The sequence below is a fragment of the Triticum aestivum genome, chromosome 1B, assembly GCF_018294505.1.
Source record: "Triticum aestivum cultivar Chinese Spring chromosome 1B, IWGSC CS RefSeq v2.1, whole genome shotgun sequence".
In the NCBI taxonomy this organism is placed as follows: Eukaryota; Viridiplantae; Streptophyta; class Magnoliopsida; order Poales; family Poaceae; genus Triticum; species Triticum aestivum.
The window spans coordinates 561757538-561783996 of record NC_057795.1 but is presented as its reverse complement, the minus strand read 5'-3'; the positions used below and the strand labels follow the sequence as shown (position 1 = coordinate 561783996).

The window sequence follows — 26459 nt, the reverse complement described above, 5'->3', positions numbered from 1 at the left end:
TGCAAATCGTAGGTGTTTTGAATAAAATAGAAGTAAGAAAATTTAGGGTAGAACTAGGGTAGTAGAATTTTTAGCAAGTGTTTAATAGAAAATAGTTTATTTAGTAAGTGATTAATATAACTAGTTTATTTATATTAGGTACTTAATAGAACTAGTTTATTTGGTAAGTGCTTAATAGAACTAGTTTATTTATAGTAAGTGCTTAATAAAACTACTTTATTTAGTAAGTAGTTAATAAAACTAGTTTATTTAGTAAGTAGTTAATAAAACTAGTTTATTTACTGTTAGGATTATATATAAGATATTTTCATATTTTGAACCACTGAAATGCAATGACCATCGATAAATGGCCTATGTTTTGCCGAAGTGTTGATTAATTTCCGTTCCGGCAAATTTCAGGTGCTCGATATGTCTTTTTAGCAAAGGTCATGCCGGATTTTTTGGGTTTTGCTGTCGAGTTATAATCCTTGAATTTTGAACACAGGAGATGTCTGATGACGATGGGATCCCGGAGTGTGGGTACTGCTACGATGACCGTGGTGTGTGCGACAGGTTTCCTCACCTACAAAATGATAGGTTTTTCACCGTGAAGCTGGAAGAGACCTTCGGTGTTTGTACGGTACACAACGACAAGCATTTCATCGTAATAAATATCATCACTTGTGCTTCTTTTGTTCAACATGTAATTTATGGATTTTTTTTCAACTCGACTAGTACATCCCGTGCCATGCTAGACCATATGTATTGGAGAAGCTTGGTTTTGGTTTAGATGACTTTGAGAATGTGGAGACGATGAGGGCTCACTTAAGAACTAAACATGGTTATGAGTTTCTGGTTAAGTTCTACAATGCGGTCGATCGCTCCCATTTTGGTTGCTCTAATTGTGAAGCTCTCTACAAGGCATATGGATTTGAGGAGGAAATACGAATAAGATTTGATATTCGTCCTGAAGATTATGATGATGATGATGATAATGTCGACATCTGGGTGGATGTGGATATGCCTCCAGTTTTACCTAGATGTGAGTTTGTCAAACTAATTTGTTAAGTTCAGTAATTTATGTTGTTAATTTAAAAATACTTGGTGTTCGTCCGTACTAAACTTATTTATTTATAATTGTCATCTTATTTCTTATCTTCAAGAAATACTCGAAAGGTATTACACAACACACACTACAGCTATGATTCCATGCTTAATTGTGAGGAGAAAGGTTATCTTGTCTCATTCATAGAAGATGTTGAGGCCTTCAAAACCAGTCACTCTATCAGCCCAAATTATACTAGATACGTGCCACTAGTCCATACATTGCTTGATGGTAACTTCATTGCCAAAAACTTGGTAAGATTTTGTTAATGATGGTAACTTCATTGCATACATTATTCTTAAGTAAACTACATTGCTAACTATATATGTTACTATTTCGGTTTTGAAAAGAGGCTCCCAAAGAAGGTTGTGCCTGACATGCTATGTACCGAAGGTGATATGCATATGGTTAGCTTACGACCAACTCCTTCGGAGGCTTACCATATTGCATACTCGATTTCTTCAAATGATGGAAGGCTCAAAATCAAAGAATGGAGCAAAGTGATGAATGCACACACGCAAATAATTGGAGACAAAATGAATGTGCGCAAGCCACAAGTTGGAGATAGGTTTATGTCCATTCTCCATTATGGTGAAGGACCGGTTTATCTATTTTATGGTATTTTAGCTAGGAGAGAGGAGTAGGTCCTAACTATTAAGAAAAAATAGTTAGTGTTGATTATATATGACTACAATGTCTTAGACTTGATGGTGATGCTGAGTAGGAGTAGTGATTATGAGTACTATGATGATGATGAGGAGGAGTTTGTCATTATAACTAGTGACGAAGTTGTTATATGATGTCTCATCATGGACGAAAATGATGATTATGAGAAGTTATATGACAATGATATATTATGATGATAAGTTGTTAATGATATTATGATGATGATGATAAGTTATTATGTCACTGGGTGAAAGAACCGCGGATTAGTTTCAAATGGATGGATCCAAAGTGACCATTGGTTACTTTGGATCCATGCACTTGAAACTAATCCAAAGTTATTTCACCTAATGATTTAATAACTCATTATGATGTTAAAATAATCTCTAAATTGCTACTGTATGAAAAATTGTATACAGGTGTATGAATACGACCTAAAATTCAAAAGAAATGGAATACGGAATAATAGTAGTAGCGGTTATTCTCGAAAGCGCTACTAGTAGTTAGCAGTAGCGATTGGCATGGAAAGCGCTACTACTAAGAAGATATATCAGTAGCGCGTGCCAGTCGGCGCTACAGAGTCGGCGCTACTGCTAAGCTTTAGCTGTAGCGCCTTATCAGTAGCGTGCCTACCCACGCTACTGATAGGCCAAAAACCAGCGCTACTACTAGGCTTTTCCCTAGTAGTGAGATGCTGCATCCGGTCATCTTTTTTGCTAGAGTTGACATGTGTGGATGCTCGAATGAGGCGGGAGAAAAGCTGCGAAACCTCAGCGACCATGCGGCCATGGTTCCCGCGAGCTACAACGGCGCGGACCGACGCCGAATGGCGGCATGCTTCTAGCAACGTGGCGAGGTGCTGGGACCCGTCGGCAAAAAAGCTGCAAGCAGTCATCAGAGTAGCTACGACGGTGGTGACTGCGAGCTGCGCATTTTTGCTGGAACCAACAGGCCACATGCGAAGTCTTTTTGCTGGAATTGGCTCGCGCATTTGCTGGAACTAGAGACTATAGATGCTGGAATCAGCGACGGTGAGCACCGACTTGCCGGCGAGATGTTACAACAAGCGCATGCAAATGCTGGAACCAGAGAGAGTTTTTGCTGGAACTAGTGCGAGTGTCTATTGCGAGCATCAGAGCGGCAGAAACCATCGATAATGCATCTCTCCAGCGTGGCGCGGTGCTACGGACCTACGCGACAGGACGTGCGATGTTGTCGAGGGGGGGGGGCATTGGCAAGCTGCGCAAGGTGTGAGGAGGAAGGAGCTGAACAGCCAAATCAGCCGGCCTACGCAACTTGCATCTGATGACTAGTGCGCGGCCCACCAGAATTTGGGCCGGCCAAATGGCACCTAGCACTGCGCTTTATTTATTCCATGATTATAAACACTTGATTATAGTTCGGTTTTGCAAGAAGATATGTTAAATCAAATTATAATGGACAAATTACATTTAACAAAAGAAGCGATTTACAATACACAAATAAGCATGCACGGTGCGTCAAGAAGAAAAGGCACCTCAATCGTCGGTCACTAAATGAACAACATGAGACTAGTCACGACAATGGCTAGACCTAGCCGCGCCCTCGCAGACTGATCAATGCCAGCCACCGTGGCCGAGCTTAATACAGTCTCGTACCGGCACCGGAACCGCTTTCCCGTCCCTCGGCACCGTTGTATTGTCCGCACTGCCTTCGACTTCACGTTGACTTGAACCTTCATACCGGCGATGCAATGCCCTGGAACGCCGCAAATGAAGTACCGCGTCCCAATGGCCGCAAGTGGGACGATGTCGTTGCCGGTCAGGAACATCACGATGGGGCTAGAGCTGTTGCAGGCGTCATACCCAGCCTTCCTCACCTCCACCACATTGTGCACGGTGGTGGAGTACTCAAACTGGAGCTCATCGCCGATGGTAAACCTAGTTCTCGAAGCCCACGTGGTGTAGTTGGTCTGCAGGTCCCATGATCCGGCCGACGCGCCCACCGTGTGACTGGCGCCGAGCACCATCCCGAGCATGGCCACGACCAGGGTGATCAAGATAAGAACTTTAGCCCCCATGGATTAAATGTCGACCAACTAACTAACTGAAAAGATCGGAGCTAGAAGTTAGCACTAGAGAGAAATTTGATAGGATCTAAGGAAGTTGCAGAAAGAATGGTTGCACGATGGAAGGTGTTGTAAGATCGTTGATGCCACTATGTCAAAATATATAGGCAATGGATTGGTCAAGCTAGGTTCATCAGGTGAGAACGTGTTGACCAGGTGAGGTATAGTAGGTCTAAGATGCATGAATACGAGTACTCCCAGATGAATTTAAATACATGTTGGTGCGTGCATGCTTGGCTCGCCTATTATACCATGATGATAATCTAATAATGGTGGCGATGGGATCCATAACCGAGAGTAGACTGGGTCTGGCGGCTGCTGCTATCGATCTGGTGCTCGAGCGTGCTAAACATTAATTATTTGAACATAATCTTTGATTAAAATTATGAACGTATTGGTGCGCGCGTGCATATTCCTACCGCGCGATAATTGATTTATTAAGATGTACGCCACTGTAAAAATTGGAAAATAAAACGTAATCATCTTTTCACAATGGTACATAAATTACGTACCATACCTTTATTATATAGAAGGCAGGATAACAAATACAAGAAGGGCAGTAATAGGCGTTGCTCGACTGAATTTGGTCAAGATCGGTCACCATGCGCGCCATTGTAATAGGCCATCAAGGACAACCGATTTCACGAATCGTTCTCTCTCTCGAAACAAGCTTTCGCCCCCTTCATAGATAAAGGCATAAACAACCAAACCGAAACAAAATGACCTGATACATGGCAGAACCTCATAAGCTGATCTAAAGAAAATCGATAATACTAGCCAAGAACACTCAAAACGCTCTAAGTGCACCTAAACGCCTGGAGCTAGCAACCGAGAAGAAGCACATGAAACCCACCAGCGTGCAAGAAGACACCCTCACCGGCGATGCCCCCAGGAGGGTAACGACCCAAAGCGTCGCCACCGCCGCATCAGCCGAAGCTAAGAAAGGTTTCACCCTAAGAGTTGGATGACAAGAAGAAGTACAAGGTGACGCCCCAAGAGGGATACAACACCTGCAGGCCTTGTCGCCGCCGGCGCCAGAGCGCAAAGCTTTCGCTCGACCACAACTCCCACCACATCGAGGAAACTCTAACGGGACCCCGTCACGACGGAAGGGGAGCACCACATCCAGATCAAGGCAAAGCTTTCATCGAAGTCGTCTGCTACGCCAAGATCACCCATCACCGTGCACCTCACCACCCACAGGGCCAAGGTACACCGTCAGCACCCTTCACCACGTCGCTCCCTGGAGAGCAAAGCCACGTAGCCCGTGGCGGGGTTAAATCCGGCGGATCTCGGGTAAGGGGTCCTGAGCTGATGATTTTAGCTTGATGGTAACAGGATGAACAAGGGCTTGGCGAGCTGAACTCTTGTAATTTCTGTTTCTTGGCGAGCAGATTTTTGGACACAAGATGAAAACAAAATATGGCAATGCTTTCAAAGCTTGGCGATCTGAAGTCTTGCAATTTCCGTTTCTTCTTTTTTTTGGCTCGGTTTGTTAGGGTTTGTTTTCTTCATTTATCTTCTTTTTAGGCTTATCTCAAACCAGTGTGTACATACATTTCCCAATAATGTAAAATGTTGCACTGGGTGTTTACCCCAATGTTTCGCCTTAAATATCATTTTACTTATCTAGACGAATTTAGCTCTGCCTGAATTTCTGTTGTATATAATGGATGGATGTAATGTCGTTGCACTCAACACATCTTTGATAAATTTATTTCATGGTTACACGCTTGGTTATTATTTGGGGTTTTGCAAGAAAATATGTTAAATTCAATTATAATGAATGCAATTACATTTAACAAAAGAATTGAATTTAATACACGAAGGGACCCTCTTACGACTGAACAAGGAAAAAAGGACCAGAATCATTGTTCACTCTAAAAGAACAACGTAAGACCAGCCGCAACAACTATCAGACCAAGCCGGGCCACCGTGGACTGATCGACGCCAGCCGCCGCAGCTGAGCTTAATACTGTCTCGGACTGGCAGCGACGCCGGTTCCCTCTCCGTCGGCATCGCTGCACAGTCCGCACTTCTTTCGACTTGACGTTGACCTCGACCTTCATGCCGGCGTCGCAATGCCTAGAGACGCCGCAGATGAAATACCGGGTCCCGACGGTGGCAAGCGGAACAACATCATTACCACTCGGGAAAGTCGCTATGGGGCTGGAGCCGTTGCAGGAGTCATACCCCGTCTTGCTCACCTCCACCACGTTGTGCACGGCGGCGGAGTACTGGAACTTGAGCTCATCGCCGGTGGTGAATCTGATTCTCGAAACCCACTGAGAGTAGTTGGTCTGAAGGTCCCATGACCCGTGCGGTGCGCCTACGGTGTGGCTGGCACCAAGTGCCATCCCAAGCATGGTCATGGCCACGGTGATCAGAATAAGAGTTTTGGTCTCCATGGATTAAATATGAATCTACTAGCTTGCTGACTTAGTAGTACTAACTGAAAATATGATGGGGGATGGAAGTTAGCGCTAGGGAGAAAATTGGTTATGTTATCTGATCAACTAATGATCACAAGCTCCAAGGAAGCTAATGAGAGAAATGGCTGCGGGATAGATGGTGTTGTGAGATCATTGATACTAGTGTGTCGACATATATAGGCTATGGATGTGTTAAAGGAGCATCGGGTGTAAGCGCGTTGACTAGGTGCATGAAAATAACATCGTACACGTTATCTCCTGAAACTGATATTATTATATATGCTTGGCTCCATAGCTTTAATAGAAAATTAACAGTGGAGAAGATGAGATTGGTAGCCGTCAGTAGACCGGGTCTGGGGAGAAAACGATTAGTAACCAAAAAGTCAGTAGACCATGTCCAAAAAATTAGTTAGGAGATCATCAGTAGCCATCAGTGGACCTTGTCCTCGATAGATCCGGATGCCCGCCGTACTAAACATAAATTAATCCAACATATTCTCTAGTTAAACATTCCGAACATGTTGGTCCGCACATGTACCACATGAGTACGTCAAATAATTACATAACTAACTAAGGTTCTTCTAAAATAATAATTAAGATGTATGCCACTGTCAAAATTCATGGAAATTCACTATTGACAATATGTTGTGTTGACCAAATTCAAAAGTTGCATAGTCTGCAGGGTAAGGCGCCTCGCCCTTGTCATCTAGCTAAAATCATATTTGGCAAAGAGGATTTATAGTTGGTCCTAGTTTTTGGTAGTGAAAGGTAATTCCACTAATAATTAGTTGTCATATATGTATTATACATTTGAGCTAAACCACGACACTTATAATGGATCGGAGGGAGAATTTTTTATCACCATCATTTCTCCTCGAGATGCCCTTGTTTCTTTTTTCAAGTACGAGTTCCCATGTTTCAAATATCAAGGGGTAATCTCTGCAGTCCTGAGTGGGGAACTATACCTTGGGCACATTGGCTTCAACCTGGTACTTACGTCCAAACACTATCACTAAGTAAACCTTAAATAATATAGAGGAAAATTATCATAAGAGAACAATTTGAAGCAGGCTCACAAGGTACGGCCTGGAGAGGTTATAAAATTTGCGACGTAAATGACAATTCAAAGCTAAATGAAAAAAATATTTATACTAAATATTACCCTTTTGTTACTCGTCTCTTAGCCCTTTCTCTAATACGATGACATAAAAGTAAATGCCCCTTATAGCTCCTAAGATAAAATCATAAATGTGCCATCTTTGAAGAAAAACGACGGAAGAAAGCTATGCTCACCGAAGAGAAAAGCTACAACGGGACACTGTGATGCTACATATAGCCATGGTTTTTGCTGGAACCAGTTGGTGAGTGTTGGAAATATGCCCTAGAGGCAATAATAAAAGGATTATTATTATATTTCCTTGTTCATGATAATTGTCTTTTATTCATGCTATAATTGTATTATCCGGAAATCGTAATACACGTGTGAATACATAGACTACAACATGTCCCTAGTGAGCCTCTAGTTGACTAGCTCGTTGTTCAACAGATAGTCATGGTTTCCTGACTATGGACATTGGATGTCATTTATAACGGGATCACATCATTAGGAGAATGATGTGATGGACAAGACCCAATCCTAAGCATAGCACAAGATCGTGTAGTTCGTTTGCTAGAGCTTTTCCAATGTCAAGTATCTTTTCCTTGGACCATGAGATCGTGTAGCTCCCGGGTACTGTAGGAGTGCTTTGGGTGTACCAAACGTCACAACATAACTCGGTGACTATAAAGGTATACTACGGGTATCTCCGAAAGTGTCTGTTGGGTTGACACGGATCGAGACTGGGATTTGTCACTCCGTATGACGGAGAGGTATCTCTGGGCCCACTCGGTAATGCATCATCATAACGAGCTCAAAGTGACCAAGTGTCTGGTCACGGGATTATGCATTGCGGTACGAGTAAAGTGACTTGCCGGTAACGAGATTGAACGAGGTATTGGGATACCGACGATCGAATCTCGGGCAAGTAACATACCGGTTGACAAAGGGAATTGTATACGGGGTTGCTTGAATCCTCGACATCGTGGTTCATCCGATGAGATCATCGAGGAGCATGTGGGAGCCAACACGGGTATCCAGATCCCGCTGTTGGTTATTGACCGGAGAGCCGTCTCGTTCATGTCTACGTGTCTCCCGAACCCGTAGGGTCTACACACTTAAGGTTCGGTGACACTAGGGTTGTAGAGATATTAGTATGCAGCAAACCGAAAGTTGTTCGGAGTCCCGGATGAGATTCCGGACGTCACGAGGAGTTCCGGAATGGTCCAAAGGTAAAGAATTATATATGGGAAGTCGACTTTCGGCCATCGGGAAAGTTTCGGGGGTCACCGGTATTGTACCGGGACCACCGGAAGGATCCCAGGGGGTCCACCGGGTGGGGCCACCTATCCCGGAGGGCCCCATGGGCTGAAGTGGGAGGGGAAACAGCCCCTGGTGGGCTGGTGCGCCCCTCCCCCTTGGGCCCCCCATGCGCCTAGGGTTGGGAACCCTAGGGGAGGGGGCGCCTCCACTTGCCTTGGGGGACAAGGCACCCCCTTGGCCGCCCCCCCTTGGAGATTCAATCTCCTTGGGCCGGCGCCCCCCTGGGGACCCTACATAAAGAGGGGGGAGGGAGGGCAGCCGCACCCTTGCACTTGGCGCCTCCCTTCCCCCTTGCTACACCTCTCCCTCCCGCAGACGCTTGGCGAAACCCTGCCTGGATCCCTGCTGCATCCACCACCACGCCATCGTGCTGCTGGATCTTCATCAACCTCTCCTTCCCCCTTGCTGGATCAAGAAGGAGGAGACGTCACGCTGACCGTACGTGTGTTGAACGCGGAGGTGCCGTCCATTCGGCGCTAGGATCTCCGGTGATTTGGATCACGACGAGTACGACTCCCTCAACCCCGTTCTCTTGAACGCTTCCGCTCGATCTACAAGGGTATGTAGATGCACTCCTCTCTCTCGTTGCTAGATGAACTCATAGATTGATCTTGGTGAAACCGTAGATTTTTTTTATTTTCTGCAACATTCCCCAACAGTGGCATCATGAGCTAGGTCTATGCGTAGTTCTCTTTGCATGAGTAGAACACAAATCTGTTGTGGGCGTAGATGTTGTCAACTTTCTTGCCACCACTAGTCTTATTTTGCTTCAGCAGTATTGTGGGATGAAGCGGCCCGGACCGACCTTACACGTACACTTACGTGAGACAGGTTCCACCGACTGACATGCACTAGTTGCATAAGGTGGCTAGCGGGTGTCTGTCTCTCCCACTTTAATTGGAGCGGATTCTATGAAAAGGGTCCTTATGAAGGGTAAATAGAAGTTGACAAATCACGCTGTGGCTTTTTCGTAGGTAAGAAAACGTTCTTGCTAGAACCCTATTGCAGCCACGTAAAAGATGCAACAACAATTAAAGGACGTCTAACTTGTTTTTGCAGCAATTGCTTTGTGTTGTGATATGGTCAAAAGTTGTGATGAATGATGAATGATATATTGTGATGTATGAGATGATATTCTTGTAATAGGAATCACGACTTGCATGTCGATGAGTATGACAACCGGCAGGAGCCATAGGAGTTGTCTTAATTATTGTATGACCTGCGTGTCAATGATTTAACGCCATGTAATTACTTTACTTTATTCCTAAACCGTTAGCTATAGTAGTAGAAGTAATAGTTGGCGAGCAACTTCATGGAGACACGATGATGGAGATCATGATGATGGAGATCATGGTGTCATGCCGGTGACGAAGATGATCATGGAGCCCCGAAGATGAAGATCAAAGGAGCTATATGATATTGGCCATATCATGTCACTACTATTTGATTGCATGTGATGTTTATCATGTTTTTGCATCTTGTTTACTTAGAACGACGGTATTAAATAAGATGATCCCTCATAATAATTTCAAGAAAGTGTTCCCCCTAACTATGCGCCGTTGCGACAGTTCGTTGTTTTGAAGCACCACGTGATGATCGGGTGTGATAGATTCTAACGTTCACATACAACGGGTGTAAGACAGATTTACACATGCAAAACACTTAGGTTAACTTGACGAGCCTAGCATGTACAGACATGGCCTCGGAACACAAGAGACCGAAAGGTCGAACATGAGTCGTATGGAAGATACGATCAACATGGAGATGTTCACCGATGATGACTGGTCCGTCTCACATGATGATCGGACACGGCCTAGTCGACTCGGATCATGTATCACTTAGATGACTAGAGGGATGTCTAATCTGAGTGGGAGTTCATTAAATAATTTGATTAGATGAACTTAATTATCATGAACTTAGTCTAAAATCTTTGCAAAAAATGTCTTGTAGATCAAATGGCCAACACTCATGTCAACATGAACTTCAATGCGTTCCTAGAGAAAACCAGGCTGAAAGATGATGGCAGCAACTATACGGACTGGGTCCGGAACCTGAGGATCATCCTCATAGCCGCCAAGAAAGCATATGTCCTTGAAGCACCGTTAGGTGACCCACCTACTCTCCCAGCACTGCAAGACGATTTGAACGTTTGGCAGACACATGCTGATGATTACTCCCTCGTTCAGTGCGGCATGCTTTACAGCTTAGAACCGGGGCTCTAAAAGCGTTTTGAGCAACACGAAGCATATGAGATGTTCGAGGAGCTGAAAATGGTTTTCCAAGCTCACGCCCGGGTCGAGAGATATGAAGTCTCCGACAAGTTCTATAGTTGTAAGATGGAGGAAAATAGTTCTGTCAGTGAGCACATACTCAAAATGTCTGGGTTGCACAACCGCCTGTTCCAGCTGGACATTAACCTCCCAGACAAGGCGGTCATTGACAGAATCCTTCAGTCACTCCCACCGAGCTACAAGAGCTTTGTGATGAACTACAATATGCAGGGGATGGTGAAAACTATTCCTGAAGTATTTTCAATGCTGAAGTCAGCAGAGGTAGAAATCAAAAAGGAACGTCAAGTGTTGATGGTCAATAAAACCACCAAGTTCAAGAAAGGCAAGGGTAATAAGAACTTCAAGAAGGACGGCAAGGATGTTGCCGCGCCCGGTAAGCCAGTTGCCGGAAACAAGTAAAAGAATGGACCCAAGCCTGAAACTGAGTGCTTTTATTGCAAAGGGAAGGGTCACTGGAAGCGGAACTGCCCCAAATACTTAGCGGACAAGAAGGCCGGCAACACTAAAGGTATATGTGATATACATGTAATTGATGTGTACCTTACTAGTGCTCATAGTAGCTCCTGGGTATTTGATACCGGTGCCGTTGCTCATATTTGTAACTCAAAGCAGAAGCTGCGGAATAAGCGGAGACTGGCGAAGGACAAGGTGACCGTCGGGAATGGTTCCAAGGTCGATGTGATCGCCGTCGGCATGCTACCTCTGCATTTGCCTACGGGATTAGTTTTAAACCTCAATAATTGTTATTTAGTGCCAAGTTTGAGCATGAACATTGTATCTAGATCTCGTTTAATACGAGATGGCTACTCATTTAAATCCGAGAATAGTGGTTGTTCTATTTATATGAGAGATATGTTTTATGGTCATGTCCCGATGGTCAATGGTTTATTCTTAATGAATCTCGAACGTAATGTTACACATATTCATAGTGTGAATACCAAAAGATGTAAAGTTGATAACGATAGTCCCACATACTTGTGGCACCGCCGCCTTGGTCACATTGGTGTCAAGCGCATGAAGAAGCTCCATGCTGATGGACTTTTAGAGTCTCTCGATTATGAATCATTTGACACATGCAAACCATGCCTCATGGGCAAAATGACCAAGACTCCGTTCTCCGGAACAATGGAGCAAGCAACCAACTTATTGGAAATCATACATACCGATGTGTGCGGTCCAATGAGCGTTGAGGCTCGTGGAGGATATCGTTATGTTCTCACTCTCAGTGATGACTTGAGTAGATATGGGTATGTCTACTTGATGAAACACAGGTCTGAGATCTTTGAAAAGTTCAAGGAATTTCAGAATGAGGTAGAGAATCAACGTGACCAAAAGATAAAGTTCTTACGATCAGATCGTGGAGGAGAATATTTAGGTCACGAATTTGGTATGCACTTAAGGAAATGTGGAATCGTTTCACAACTCACGCCGCCTGGAACACCTCAACGTAACGGTGTGTCCGAACATCGTAATCGCACTCTATTGGATATGGTGCGATCTATGATGTCTCTTACCGATTTACCGCTATCATTTTGGGGATACGCTCTAGAGACAGCTACATTCACTTTAAATAGGGCTTCGTCTAAATCCGTTGAGACGACACCGTATGAATTATGGTTTGGGAAGAAACCTAAGGTCTCGTTTCTAAAAGTTTGGGGATGCGATGCTTATGTCAAGAAACTTCAACCTGAAAAGCTCGAACCCAAGTCGAAAAAATGCGTCTTCATAGGATACCCTAAGGAAACCATTGGGTATACCTTCTACCTTAGATCCGAAGGCAAGATCTTTGTTGCCAAGAACGGATCCTTTCTGGAAAAAGAGTTTCTCTCGAAAGGAGTAAGTGGGAGGAAAGTAGAACTCGATGAAGTACTAGCTCTTGAACCGGAAAGTAGTGTAGCTAAGGAAAATGTTCCTGTGGTGCCTACTCCGACTGGAGAGGAAATTAATGATGATGATCAAGGTACTTCGGATCAAGTTGCTACTGAACTTCGTAGGTCCACAAGGACACGTTCCACACCAGAGTGGTATGGCAACCCTGTCCTAGAAATCATGTTGTTAGACAACGGTGAACCTTCGAACTATGAAGAAGCGATGGCGGGCCCAGATTCCAACAAATGGCTTGAAGCCATGCAATCCGAGATAGAATCCATGTATGAAAACAAAGTATGGACTTTGACAGACTTGCCCGATGATCGGCGAGCGATAGAAAATAAATGGATCTTTAAGAAGAAGACGGACGCGGATGGTAATGTTACCATCTATAAAGCTCGACTTGTCGCTAAGGGTTATCGAAAAGTTCAAGGGGTTGACTACGATGAGACTTTCTCTCCCGTAGAGAAGCTGAAGTCCGTCCGAATGATGTTAGCAATTGCCGCATACTATGATTATGAGATATGGCAGATGGACGTCAAAACGGCATTCCTTAACGGCTATCTTAAGGAAGAACTGTATATGATTCAGCCAGAAGGTTTTGTCGATCCTAAGAATGCTAACAAGGTGTGCAAGCTCCAGCGATCCATTTATGGGCTGGTGCAAGCATCTCGGAGTTGGAACATTCACTTTGATGAGATGATCAAAGCGTTTGTGTTTATGCAGACTTATGGAGAAGCCTGTGTTTACAAGAAAGTGAGTGGGAGCTCTGTAGCATTTCTCATATTATATGTAGATGACATAATTTTGATGGGAAATGATATAGAACTATTGTACAACATTAAGGCCTACTTGAATAAGTGTTTTTCAATGAAGGACCTTGGAGAAGCTGCTTACATATTAGGCATCAATATCTATAGAGATAGATCGAGATGCCTCATAGGTCTTTCACAAAGCACATACCTTGATAAGATATTGAAGAAGTTCAATATGGATCAGTCCAAGAAAGGGTTCTTGCCTGTATTGCAAGGTGTGAGATTGAGCTCGGCTCAATGCCCGACCACGGCAGAAGATAAAGAATAGATGAGTGTCATCCCCTATGCCTCAGCCATAGGATCTATTATGTATGCCATGCTGTGTACCAGACATGATGTAAACCTTGCCATGAGTTTGGTAGGAAGGTACCAAAGTAATCCCGGCAAGGAACACTGGACAGCGGTCAAGAATATCCTGAAGTACCTGAAAAGGACAAAGGACATGTTTCTCGTTTATGGAGGTGACGAAGAGCTTGTCGTAAAGGGTTACGTCGATGCTAGCTTCGACACAGATCTGGATGACTCTAAGTCACAAACCGGATATGTGTATATGTTGAATCGTGGAGCAGTAAGCTGGTGCAGTTGCAAGAAGAGCATCGTGGCGGGATCTACATGTGAAGCGGAGTACATGGCAGCCTCGGAGGCAGCGCATGAAGCAATATGGATGAAGGAGTTCATCACCGACCTAGGAGTCATACGCAATGCATCGGGGCCGATCACTCTCTTCTGTGACAACACTGGAGCTATTGCCCTTGCCAAGAAGACCAGGCACATCAAGCGTCGTTTTAACTCCATCCGTGAAAATGTTCAAGATGGAGACATAGATATTTGCAAAGTACATACGGATCTGAATGTCGCAGATCCATTGACTAAACCTCTTCCGCGAGCAAAACATGATCAACACCAGAACTCTATGGGTGTTCTATTCATCACAATGTAACTAGATTATTGACTCTAGTGCAAGTGGGAGACTGTTGGAAATATGCCCTAGAGGCAATAATAAAAGGATTATTATTATATTTCCTTGTTCATGATAATTGTCTTTTATTCATGCTATAATTGTATTATCTGGAAATCGTAATACACGTGTGAATACATAGACCACAACATATCCCTAGTGAGCCTCTAGTTGACTAGCTAGTTGATCAACAGATAGTCATGGTTTCCTGACTATGGACATTGGATGTCATTGATAACGGGATCACATCATTAGGAGAATGATGTGATGGACAAGACCCAATCCTAAGCATAGCAAAAGATCGTGTAGTTCATTTGGTAGAGCTTTTCCAATGTCAAGTATCTTTTCCTTAGACCATGAGATCGTGTAACTCCCAGATACCGTAGGAGTGCTTTGGGTGTACCAAACGTCACAACGTAACTGGGTTACTATAAAGGTATACTACGGGTATCTCCGAAAGTGTCTGTTGGGTTGACACGGATCGAGACTGGGATTTGTCACTCCGTATGACGGAGAGGTATCTCTGGTCCCACTCGGTAATGCATCATCATAACGAGCTCAAAGTGACCAAGTGTCTAGTCACGGGATCATGCATTGCGGTACGAGTAAAGTGACTTGCCGGTAACGAGATTGAACGAGGTATTGGGATACCGACGATCGAATCTCGGGCAAGTAACATACCGATTGACAAAGGGAATTGTATACGGGGTTGCTTGAATCCTCAACATCGTGGTTCATCCGATGAGATCATCGAGGAGCATGTGGGAGACAACATGGGTATCCAGATCCCGCTGTTGGTTATTGACCGGAGAGCCGTCTCGGTCATGTCTACGTGTCTCCCGAACCCGTAGGGTCTACACACTTAAGGTTCGGTGATGCTAGGGTTGTAGAGATATTAGTATGCAGCAAACCGAAAGTTGTTCGGAGTCCCGGATGAGATCCCGGACGTCACGAGGAGTTCAGGAATGGTCCGAAGGTAAAGAATTATATATGGGAAGTCGAGTTCCGGCCATCGGGAAAGTTTCGGGGATCACCGGTATTGTACTGGGACCACCGGAAGGGTGCCGGGGGGTCCACCGGGTGGGGCCATCTATCCTGGAGGGCCCCATGGGCTGAAGTGGGAGGGGAACCAGCCCCTGGTGAGCTGGTGCGCCCCCTCCCCTTGCCCCCCCTGCACCTAGGGTTGGGAACCCTAGGGGAGGGGGCGCCTCCACTTGCCTTGGGGGGCAAGGCACCCCCTTGGCCGCCGCCCCCCTTGGAGATTCAATCTCCTAGGGCCGGCGCCCCCCTTGGGGACCCTATATAAAGAGGGGGGAGGGAGGGCAGCCGCACCCTTGCACTTGGCGCCTCCCTTCCCCCTTGCTACACCTCTCCCTCCCGCAGACGCTTGGCGTAGCCCTGCCGGGATCCCTGCTGCATCCACCACCACGCCGTCGTGCTGCTGGATCTTCATCAACCTCTCCTTCCCCCTTGCTGGATCAAGAAGGAGAAGATGTCACGCTGACCGTACGTGTGTTGAACGCGGAGGTGCCGTCCGTTCGGCGCTAGGATCTCCGGTGATTTGGATCACGACGAGTACGACTCCCTCAACCCCGTTCTCTTGAACGCTTCCACTCGATCTACAAGGGTATGTAGATGCACTCCTCTCTCTCGTTGCTAGATGAACTCATAGATTGATCTTGGTGAAACCGTAGAATTTTTTTTATTTTCTGCAACGTTCCCCAACAGTGAGGACACTGGAACCAGCCGTGGTGCATGCCAGGAACCCAACAGCAATAGATGCTGCATCCGGTCATCTTTTTTGCTGGAGTTGACATGTGTGGATGCTCGAATGGGGCAGGAGAAAAGCTGTGAAACCTCAACAACCATGATACCATGGTTCCCGCGAGCTACAACGGCGCCGACCGACGCCGAATGGAGGCATGCTTCTAGCGGCATGGCGAGGTGCTGGGACCCGTCGGCAAAAAAGTTGCAAGCAGTCATCAGAGTAGCTACGCTGGTGGTGACCATGAGCTGCGCATTTTTGCTGGAACCGACGGGCCACAGATGAAGTCCTTTTGCTGGAATCGGCTCGCGCATTTGCTGGAACCAGAGACTGTAGATGCTGGAATCAGAGACGGTGAGCACCGGCTTGCCGGCGAGATGTTACACCCAGCGCATGCAAATGCTGGAACCAGAGAGAGTTTTTGCTGGAACTAGTGCCAGTGTCTATTGCGAGGATCAGAGCGGCATAAACCATTGATACTGCACCTCTCCAGCGTGGCGCGGTGATAGGGACCTGCACGAGAGGAGGTGCGATGTTGTCGGGGGAGGGGCGGGGGCACTGGCAAGCTGCACGAGGGAAGGGTGTTGGGCGAGGCTGCGCAAGGTGTGGGGAGGAAGGAGCTGAGCAGCCAAATCAGCCGGCCTACGCAACTTGCATCTGATGACTAGTGCGCGGCCGACCAAAATTTGGGCGGGCCGAATGGCACCTAGCACAACGCTTTATTTATTTCATGATTATGAACACTTGATTATAGTTCTGTTTTGCAAGAAGATATGTTAAATCCAATTATAATGAAAACATTACATTTAACAAAAGAACTGATTTACAATACACAAATAAGCATGCACGAGCGCGTCAAGAAGAAAAAGCACCACAATTGTCGGTCACTAAAAGAACAAAATGAGACCAGTCGCGACAATGGCCAGACCTAGCCGCGCCACCGCAGACTGATCAATGCCAGCCGCCGTGTCCGAGCTTAATACAGTCTCGTACTGGCACCGCAGCCGCTTTCCCGTCCCTCGGCACCGTTGTACTGTCCGCACTGCCTTCGACTTCACGTTGACTTGAACCTTCATACCGGCGATGCAATGCCTTGGAACGCCGCAAATGAAGTACCGCGTCCCAATGGCCGCAAGTGGGACGACATCGTTGCCGGTCAGGAACGTCGCGATGGGGCTGGAGCTGTTGCAGGCGTCATACCCAGCCTTTCTCACCTCCACCACATTGTGCACGGTGGTGGAGTACTGAAACTGGAGCTCATCGCCGATGGTAAATCTAGTTCTCGAAGCCCACAGGGTGTAGTTGGTCTGCAGGTCCCATGATCCGGCCGGCGCGCCCACCGTGTGACTGGCGCCGAGCACCATCCCGAGCATGGCCACGGCCACGGTGATCAGGATAAGAACTTTAGCCCCCATGGATTAAATGTCGACCGACTAGCTAACTGAAAAGATTGGAGCTAGAAGTTAGCACTAGAGAGAAACTTGATAGGATCCAAGGAAGTTGCAGAGAGAAATGGTTGCACGATGGAATGTGTTGTAAGATCGTTGATGCCACTACGTCAAAATATATAGGCGATGGATTGGTTCAAGCTAGGATCACCCGGTGAGAGCGTGTTGACCAGGTGAGGTATGGTAGGTCTAAGAGGCATGAATATGAGTAATAGTACTCCCAGATGAATTTAAATACATGTTGGTGCGTGCATGCTTTGCTCGCCTATTATACTATGATAATCTAATAATGGTGACGCTGGAATTCGTAGATTGGGTCTGGCTGCTATCAATCCGGTGCCCGAGCGTGCTAAACATTAATTATTTGAGCTTAATCTTTGATTAACATTATGAACGTATTGGTGCGCGCGTGCATATTTCTACCGCACGATAATTGATTTATTAAGATGTATGTCACTGTAAAAATTGGAAAATAAAACGTAATCATCTTTTCTCAAGAGTACACAAATTACGTACCACAGCTTTATTGTATAGAAGGCAGGATAACAAATACAAGAAGGGTAGTAATAGGCGTTGGTCGACTGAATTTGGTAAAGATCGGTCACCATGCGCGCCATTGTAATAGGCCATCAAGGACAGTTGTTTCACGAATCGTTCTCTCTCTCGAAACAAGCTTTCGCCCCCTTTATAGATAAAGGCATAAACAACCAAACCAATACAAAATGACCCGATACAAGGCATTGAGGAGAACCTCATAAGCTCATCTAAAGAAAATCGGTAATATTAGCCAAGAACACTAAAAACACACTAAGTGCACCTAAACTCCTCGAGCTAGCAGCCGAGAAGAAGCACATGAAACCCACCACCGTGCAAGAGGAAGACCCACCCTCACCAGGGACGCCCCCAGGAGGGTAACGACACAAAGCGTCACCGCCGCCGCATCAGCCGAAGCTAAGAAAGGTTTCACTCTGAGAGTTGGACGGCAAGGAGAGGTCCAAGGCGATGCCCCAAGAGGAATACAACACCCGCAGGCCTTGTCGCCGCCGGCACCGGAGCGCAAAGCTTTCGCTCGACCACAGCTCCCACCACATCGAGGAAGCTCTAACGGGGACCCCACCACGACGGAATGGGAGCACCAAATCCAGATCAGGGCAAAGCTTCCATCGAAGTCGCCTGCTATGCCAAGATCACCCATCACCGTGCACCTTCACAGGGCCAAGGTACACCTTCAACACCCGCCACCACGTCGCTCCCTAGAGAGCAAAGCCGTGTAGCCCGTGTCGGGGTTAAATCCGGTGGATCTCGGGTAAGGGGTCCCGAGCTGATGATGTTAGCTTGATGGTAACAGGATGAACAAGGGCTTGGCGATCTGAACTCTTGTAATTTCTATTTCTTGGCGAGCTGATTTTAGGACAGAAGATGAAAACGAAATATGGCAATGCTTTCAAATCTTGACGAGCTGAAGCCTTGTAATTTCTGTTTCTTCTTTTTTTGGCTCAGTTTGTTAGGGTTTGTTTTCTTCATTTATCTTCTTTTCAGGCTCATCTCAAACCAGTGTGTACATACACTTCCCAATAATATAAAATGTTGCAGTGGGTGTTTACCCCACTGTTTCGCCTTAAAAATCATGTTACTTATCTAGATGAATTTAGCTCTGCCCTGAATTTATGTTGTATATAATGGATGGATGTAATGCATTGCACTCAACACATCTTTGATAAATTTATTTCATGGTTACACGCTTGGTTATTATTTGGGTTTTTGCAAAGAAGATATGTTGAATCCAATTATAATGAATGCAATTAAAATTAACAAAAGAATTGAATTTAATACACAAAGGGACCATCCTACGACCGAACAAGGAAAAAAGGACCACAATCATCGTTCACTCTAAAAGAACAACATAAGACCAGCCGCAACAACTATCAGACCGAGTCGGGCCACCGTAGACTGATCAACGCCAGCCGACGTAGCTGAGCTTAATACCGTCTCGGACTGGCAGCGACGCCGGTTCCCTGTCCGTCGGCACCGTTGCACAGTCCGCACTTCTTTCGACTTGACGTTGACCTCGACCTTCATGCCGGCGTTGCAGTGCCCGGAGACGCCACCGATGAAATACCGGGTCCCGATGGTGGCAAGCGGAACAACATCATTACCGGTCGGGAAAGTCGATATGGGGCTGGAGCCGTTGCAGGAGTCATACCCCGTTTTGCTCACCTCCACCACGTTGTGCACGGCGGCGGAGTACTGAAACTTGAGCTCATCGCCGGTGGTGAATCTGATTCTCGAAACCCACTGAGAGTAGTTGGTCTGAATGTCCCATGACCCGTGCGGTGCGCCTACGGTGTGGCTGGCACCGAGTGCCATCCCAAGCATGGTCATGGCCACGGTGATCAGAATAAGAGCTTTGGTCTCCATGGATTAAATATGGATCTACTAGCTTGCTGACTTAGTAGTACTAGCTGAAAATATGATGGGGGATGGAAGTTAGCGCTAGGGAGAAAATTGGTTATGTTGTCTGATCAACTAATGATCACAAGCTCCAAGGAAGCTAATGAGAGAAATGGCTGCAGGATGGATGGTGTTGTGAGATCATTGATACCAGTGTGTCGACATATATAGGCGATGGATGTGTTAAAGGATCATCGGGTGTAAGCGCGTTGACTAGGTGACATAGAGTAGGTCGTCTAAAATGCATGAAAATAACATCGTACACGTTATCTCCTGAACTGATATTATTATATATGCTTGGCTCCATAGCTTTAATAGAAAACTAACAATGAAGAAGATGAGATTGGTAGCCGTCAGTAGACCGGGTCCGGGGAGAAAATGATTAGTAACCAAATTGTCAGTAGACCATGTCCAAACAATTAGTTAGGAGATCATCAGTAGCCATCAGTGGACCTTGTCCTCGGTAGATCCGGATGCCCGCACGAGAGTACTAAACATAAATTAATCCAACATATTCTCTAGTAAAACAATCCGAACGTGTTGGTGCGCACATGTACTACATCGGTACGTCAAATAATTATATAATTAATTAAGATTCTTCTAAAATAATAATTAAGATGTATGCCACTGTCAAAATTCTTGGAAATTCACTATTGATAATATGTTGTGTTGACCAAATTTAAAAGTTGCATGGTCTGCTTGGTAAGGGCCCCTCGCCGTTGTCATATAGCTAAAATCATATTTGGCAAAGAGGATTTATAGTTGGTCCTAGTTTTTGGGTAGTGAAAGGTAATTCCACTAATAATTAGTTGTCAAATATGTATTATACATTTGAGCTAAACCACGACACTTATTATGGATCGGAGGGAGAATTTTTTATCACCATCATTTCTCCTCGAGATGCCCTTGTTTCTTTTTTTAAGCACGAGTTCCCATGTTTCATTTCATACACTAAAACCACAACATTTTGCAGTGAATATCAAGGGGTAATCTCTGCAGTCCTGAGTGGGGAACTATACCTTGTGCACATTGGCTTCAACCTGGTACTTACGTCCAAACACTACCACTAAGTAAACCTTAAATAATATAGAGGAAAACTCTCATAAGAGAACAATTTGAAGCAGGCTCACAAGGTCCGGCCTGGAGAGGTTATAACATTTGCGACGTAAATGACAATTCTAAGCTAAAAGAAAAATAATATTTATACTAAACATTACCTTTTTGTTACTCGTCTCTTAGCCCTTTTCTCTAATACGATCACATAAAAGTAAATGCCCCTTATAGCTCCTAAGATAAAATCATAAATGTGCCATCTTTGAAGAAAAACGACAGAAGAAAGCTATGCTCGCCGAACAGAAAAGCTACAACGGGACACTGTGATGCTACATGCAGCCATGGTTTTTGCTGGAACCAGTTGGTGAGGACACTGGAACCAGCCGTGGTGCATCCCGGGAACCCAACGGCAATAGATGCTGCATCCGGTCATCTTTTTTGCTGGAGTTGACATGTGTGGATGCTCGAATGGGGCAGGAGAAAAGCTGTGAAACCTCAGCGACCATGTGACCATGGTTCCCGCGAGCTACAACGGCGCCGACCGACGCCGAATGGAAGCATGCTTCTAGCGGCATGGCGAGGTGCTGGGACCCGCCGGCAAAAAAGTTGCAAGCGGTCATCAGAGTAGCTACGCTGGTGGTGACCGCGAGCTGCGCATTTTTGCTGGAACCGACGGGCCACAGGTGAAGTCCTTTTGCTGGAATCGGCTCGCGCATTTGCTGGAACGAGAGACGGTAGATGCTGGAATCAGCGACGGTGAGCACCGGCTTGCCGGCGAGATGTTACACCCAGCGCATGCAAATGCTGGAACGAGAGAGAGTTTTTGCTGGAACTAGTGCCAGTGTCTATTGCGAGGATCAGAGCGGCAGAAACCATTGATACTGCACCTCTCCAGCGTGGCGCGGTGATAGGGACCTGCACGAGAGGAGGTGCGATGTTGTCGGGGGAGGGGCGGGGGCACTGGCAAGCTGCGCGAGGGAAGGGTGTTGGGCGAGGCTGCGCAAGGTGTGGGGAGGAAGGAGCTGAGCAGCCAAATCAGCCGGCCTACGCAACTTGCATCTGATGACTAGTGCGCGGGCGACCAAAATTTGGGCCGGCCGAATGGCACCTAGCACAACGCTTTATTTATTCCATGATTATGAACACTTGATTATAGTTCGGTTTTGCAAGAAGATATGTTAAATCCAATTATAATGAAAACATTACATTTAACAAAAGAATACACAAATAAGCATGCACGAGCGCGTCAAGAAGAAAAAGCACCACAATTGTCGGTCACTAAAAGAACAAAATGAGACCAGTCGCGACAATGGCCAGACCTAGCCGCGCCACCGCAGACTGATCAATGCCAGCCGCCGTGTCCGAGCTTAATACAGTCTCGTACTGGCACCGCAGCCGCTTTCCCGTCCCTCGGCACCGTTGTACTGTCCGCACTGCCTTCGACTTCACATTGACTTGAACCTTCATACCGGTGATGCAATGCCTTGGAACGCCGCAAATGAAGTACCGCGTCCCAATGGCCGCAAGTGGGACGACATCGTTGCCGGTCAGGAACGTCGCGATGGGGCTGGAGCTGTTGCAGGCGTCATACCCAGCCTTTCTCACCTCCACCACATTGTGCACGGTGGTGGAGTACTGAAACTGGAGCTCATCGCCGATGGTAAATCTAGTTCTCGAAGCCCACAGGGTGTAGTTGGTCTGCAGGTCCCATGATCCGGCCGGCGCGCCCACCGTGTGACTGGCGCCGAGCACCATCCCGAGCATGGCCACGGCCACGGTGATCAGGATAAGAACTTTAGCCCCTATGGATTAAATGTCGACCGACTAGCTAACTGAAAAGATTGGAGCTAGAAGTTAGCACTAGAGAGAAACTTGATAGGATCCAAGGAAGTTGCAGAGAGAAATGGTTGCACGATGGAATGTGTTGTAAGATCGTTGATGCCACTACGTCAAAATATATAGGCGATGGATTGGTTCAAGCTAGGATCACCCGGTGAGAGCGTGTTGACCAGGTGAGGTATGGTAGGTCTAAGAGGCATGAATATGAGTAATAGTACTCCCAGATGAATTTAAATACATGTTGGTGCGTGCATGCTTTGCTCGCCTATTATACTATGATAATCTAATAATGGTGACGCTGGAATTCGTAGATTGGGTCTGGCTGCTATCAATCCGGTGCCCGAGCGTGCTAAACATTAATTATTTGAGCTTAATCTTTGATTAACATTATGAACGTATTGGTGCGCGCGTGCATATTTCTACCGCACGATAATTGATTTATTAAGATGTATGTCACTGTAAAAATTGGAAAATAAAACGTAATCATCTTTTCTCAAGAGTACACAAATTACGTACCACAGCTTTATTGTATAGAAGGCAGGATAACAAATACAAGAAGGGTAGTAATAGGCGTTGGTCGACTGAATTTGGTAAAGATCGGTCACCATGCGCGCCATTGTAATAGGCCATCAAGGACAGTTGTTTCACGAATCGTTCTCTCTCTCGAAACAAGCTTTCGCCCCCTTTATAGATAAAGGCATAAACAACCAAACCAATACAAAATGACCCGATACAAGGCATTGAGGAGAACCTCATAAGCTCATCTAAAGAAAATCGGTAATATTAGCCAAGAACACTAAAAACACACTAAGTGCACCTAAACTCCTCGAGCTAGCAGCCGAGAAGAAGCACATGAAACCCACCACCGTGCAAGAGGAAGACCCACCCTCACCAGGGACGCCCCCAGGAGGGTAACGACACAAAGCGTCACCGCCGCCGCATCAGCCGAAGCTAAGAAAGGTTTCACTCTGAGAGTTGGACGGCAAGGAGAGGTCCAAGGCGATGCCCCAAGAGGAATACAACACCCGCAGGCCTTGTCGCCGCCGGCACCGGAGCGCAAAGCTTTCGCTCGACCACAGCTCCCACCACATCGAGGAAGCTCTAACGGGGACCCCACCACGACGGAATGGGAGCACCAAATCCAGATCAGGGCAAAGCTTCCATCGAAGTCGCCTGCTATGCCAAGATCACCCATCACCATGCACCTTCACAGGGCCAAGGTACACCTTCAACACCCGCCACCACGTCGCTCCCTAGAGAGCAAAGCCGTGTAGCCCGTGTCGGGGTTAAATCCGGTGGATCTCGGGTAAGGGGTCCCGAGCTGATGATGTTAGCTTGATGGTAACAGGATGAACAAGGGCTTGGCGATCTGAACTCTTGTAATTTCTATTTCTTGGCGAGCTGATTTTAGGACAGAAGATGAAAACGAAATATGGCAATGCTTTCAAAGCTTGACGAGCTGAAGCCTTGTAATTTCTGTTTCTTCTTTTTTTGGCTCAGTTTGTTAGGGTTTGTTTTCTTCATTTATCTTCTTTTCAGGCTCATCTCAAACCAGTGTGTACATACACTTCCCAATAATATAAAATGTTGCAGTGGGTGTTTACCACACTGTTTCGCCTTAAAAATCATGTTACTTATCTAGATGAATTTAGCTCTGCCCTGAATTTATGTTGTATATAATGGATGGATGTAATGCATTGCACTCAACACATCTTTGATAAATTTATTTCATGGTTACACGCTTGGTTATTATTTGGGTTTTTGCAAAGAAGATATGTTGAATCCAATTATAATGAATGCAATTAAAATTAACAAAAGAATTGAATTTAATACACAAAGGGACCATCCTACGACCGAACAAGGAAAAAAGGACCACAATCATCGTTCACTCTAAAAGAACAACATAAGACCAGCCGCAACAACTATCAGACCGAGTCGGGCCACCGTAGACTGATCAACGCCAGCCGACGTAGCTGAGCTTAATACCGTCTCGGACTGGCAGCGACGCCGGTTCCCTGTCCGTCGGCACCGTTGCACAGTCCGCACTTCTTTCGACTTGACGTTGACCTCGACCTTCATGCCGGCGTTGCAGTGCCCGGAGACGCCACAGATGAAATACCGGGTCCCGATGGTGGCAAGCGGAACAACATCATTACCGGTCGGGAAAGTCGATATGGGGCTGGAGCCGTTGCAGGAGTCATACCCCGTTTTGCTCACCTCCACCACGTTGTGCACGGCGGCGGAGTACTGAAACTTGAGCTCATCGCCGGTGGTGAATCTGATTCTCGAAACCCACTGAGAGTAGTTGGTCTGAATGTCCCATGACCCGTGCGGTGCGCCTACGGTGTGGCTGGCACCGAGTGCCATCCCAAGCATGGTCATGGCCACGGTGATCAGAATAAGAGCTTTGGTCTCCATGGATTAAATATGGATCTACTAGCTTGCTGACTTAGTAGTACTAGCTGAAAATATGATGGGGGATGGAAGTTAGCGCTAGGGAGAAAATTGGTTATGTTGTCTGATCAACTAATGATCACAAGCTCCAAGGAAGCTAATGAGAGAAATGGCTGCAGGATGGATGGTGTTGTGAGATCATTGATACCAGTGTGTCGACATATATAGGCGATGGATGTGTTAAAGGATCATCGGGTGTAAGCGCGTTGACTAGGTGACATAGAGTAGGTCGTCCAAAATGCATGAAAATAACATCGTACACGTTATCTCCTGAACTGATATTATTATATATGCTTGGCTCCATAGCTTTAATAGAAAACTAACAATGAAGAAGATGAGATTGGTAGCCGTCAGTAGACCGGGTCCGGGGAGAAAATGATTAGTAACCAAATTGTCAGTAGACCATGTCCAAACAATTAGTTAGGAGATCATCAGTAGCCATCAGTGGACCTTGTCCTCGGTAGATCCGGATGCCCGCACGAGAGTACTAAACATAAATTAATCCAACATATTCTCTAGTAAAACAATCCGAACGTGTTGGTGCGCACATGTACTACATCGGTACGTCAAATAATTATATAATTAATTAAGATTCTTCTAAAATAATAATTAAGATGTATGCCACTGTCAAAATTCTTGGAAATTCACTATTGATAATATGTTGTGTTGACCAAATTTAAAAGTTGCATGGTCTGCTTGGTAAGGGCCCCTCGCCGTTGTCATATAGCTAAAATCATATTTGGCAAAGAGGATTTATAGTTGGTCCTAGTTTTTGGGTAGTGAAAGGTAATTCCACTAATAATTAGTTGTC

At 45.9% G+C, this 26459-nt stretch overlaps 6 protein-coding genes across 6 annotated transcripts in view; all 6 read right to left on the bottom strand.

The window, feature by feature from the left end:
- Nucleotides 1–3764, bottom strand: part of LOC123095200 (uncharacterized) — a 31225-nt gene extending 27461 nt beyond the window's left edge. Inside the window, exon 1 of the mRNA XM_044517008.1 lies at nt 3320–3764. Within this exon, the coding sequence (XP_044372943.1) occupies nt 3320–3764 (445 nt within the window). The remainder of the gene's footprint in view (nt 1–3319) is intronic.
- Nucleotides 3765–5723: 1959 nt separating this feature from the next.
- On the bottom strand, nt 5724–6417 carry LOC123095213 (uclacyanin 1-like). The gene has a single exon (XM_044517015.1). The coding sequence runs from the start codon at nt 6260–6262 to the stop codon at nt 5735–5737; it is 528 nt and encodes a 175-aa protein (XP_044372950.1). The 5' UTR covers nt 6263–6417; the 3' UTR covers nt 5724–5734.
- A 480-nt stretch (nt 6418–6897) lies between these two features.
- LOC123095180 (uncharacterized) lies at nt 6898–17776 on the bottom strand. The gene is made up of 4 exons (XM_044516990.1): nt 17332–17776; nt 7363–7415; nt 7252–7308; nt 6898–6996 (listed from the first exon to the last, which is right to left on the bottom strand). Exons 1-4 carry the CDS (start codon nt 17774–17776, stop codon nt 6898–6900), a joined length of 654 nt encoding a protein of 217 aa, XP_044372925.1.
- A 1883-nt stretch (nt 17777–19659) lies between these two features.
- Nucleotides 19660–20419, bottom strand: LOC123095191 (uclacyanin 1-like). The gene has a single exon (XM_044517002.1). The coding sequence runs from the start codon at nt 20267–20269 to the stop codon at nt 19742–19744; it is 528 nt and encodes a 175-aa protein (XP_044372937.1). The 5' UTR covers nt 20270–20419; the 3' UTR covers nt 19660–19741.
- Nucleotides 20420–22633: 2214 nt separating this feature from the next.
- LOC123079799 (uclacyanin 1-like) lies at nt 22634–23811 on the bottom strand. The gene is made up of 2 exons (XM_044502611.1): nt 23748–23811; nt 22634–23157 (listed from the first exon to the last, which is right to left on the bottom strand). Exons 1-2 carry the CDS (start codon nt 23809–23811, stop codon nt 22634–22636), a joined length of 588 nt encoding a protein of 195 aa, XP_044358546.1.
- A 1191-nt stretch (nt 23812–25002) lies between these two features.
- On the bottom strand, nt 25003–25760 carry LOC123095171 (uclacyanin 1). Its single transcript, XM_044516983.1, has one exon. The coding sequence runs from the start codon at nt 25610–25612 to the stop codon at nt 25085–25087; it is 528 nt and encodes a 175-aa protein (XP_044372918.1). The 5' UTR covers nt 25613–25760; the 3' UTR covers nt 25003–25084.
- Between the last annotated feature and the right edge of the window lie 699 nt (nt 25761–26459).

What these genes read in the sequence shown, in the direction of transcription:
- LOC123095180 (XM_044516990.1), bottom strand. Translation starts at nt 17,776, where the DNA reads ATGCTCGGGATGGTGCTCGGCGCCAGTCACACGGTGGGCGCGCCGGCC. An exon ending in ACCTCTCCAGGCCGTACCTT is followed by an intron (nt 7,309 to 7,362) that starts GTGAGCCTGCTT and finishes ATATTATTTAAG; the next exon opens with GTTTACTTAGTGATAGTGTT. An exon ending in TTGAAGCCAATGTGCCCAAG is followed by an intron (nt 6,997 to 7,251) that starts GTATAGTTCCCC and finishes ATATGATTTTAG; the next exon opens with CTAGATGACAAGGGCGAGGC.
- LOC123095213 (XM_044517015.1), bottom strand. Translation starts at nt 6,262, where the DNA reads ATGGAGACCAAAACTCTTATTCTGATCACCGTGGCCATGACCATGCTT.
- LOC123079799 (XM_044502611.1), bottom strand. Translation starts at nt 23,811, where the DNA reads ATGGCGCGCATGGTGACCGATCTTTACCAAATTCAGTCGACCAACGCC. An exon ending in CGCCTATTACTACCCTTCTT is followed by an intron (nt 23,158 to 23,747) that starts GTATTTGTTATC and finishes TTTAATCCATAG; the next exon opens with GGGCTAAAGTTCTTATCCTG.
- LOC123095191 (XM_044517002.1), bottom strand. Translation starts at nt 20,269, where the DNA reads ATGGAGACCAAAGCTCTTATTCTGATCACCGTGGCCATGACCATGCTT.
- LOC123095171 (XM_044516983.1), bottom strand. Translation starts at nt 25,612, where the DNA reads ATGGAGACCAAAGCTCTTATTCTGATCACCGTGGCCATGACCATGCTT.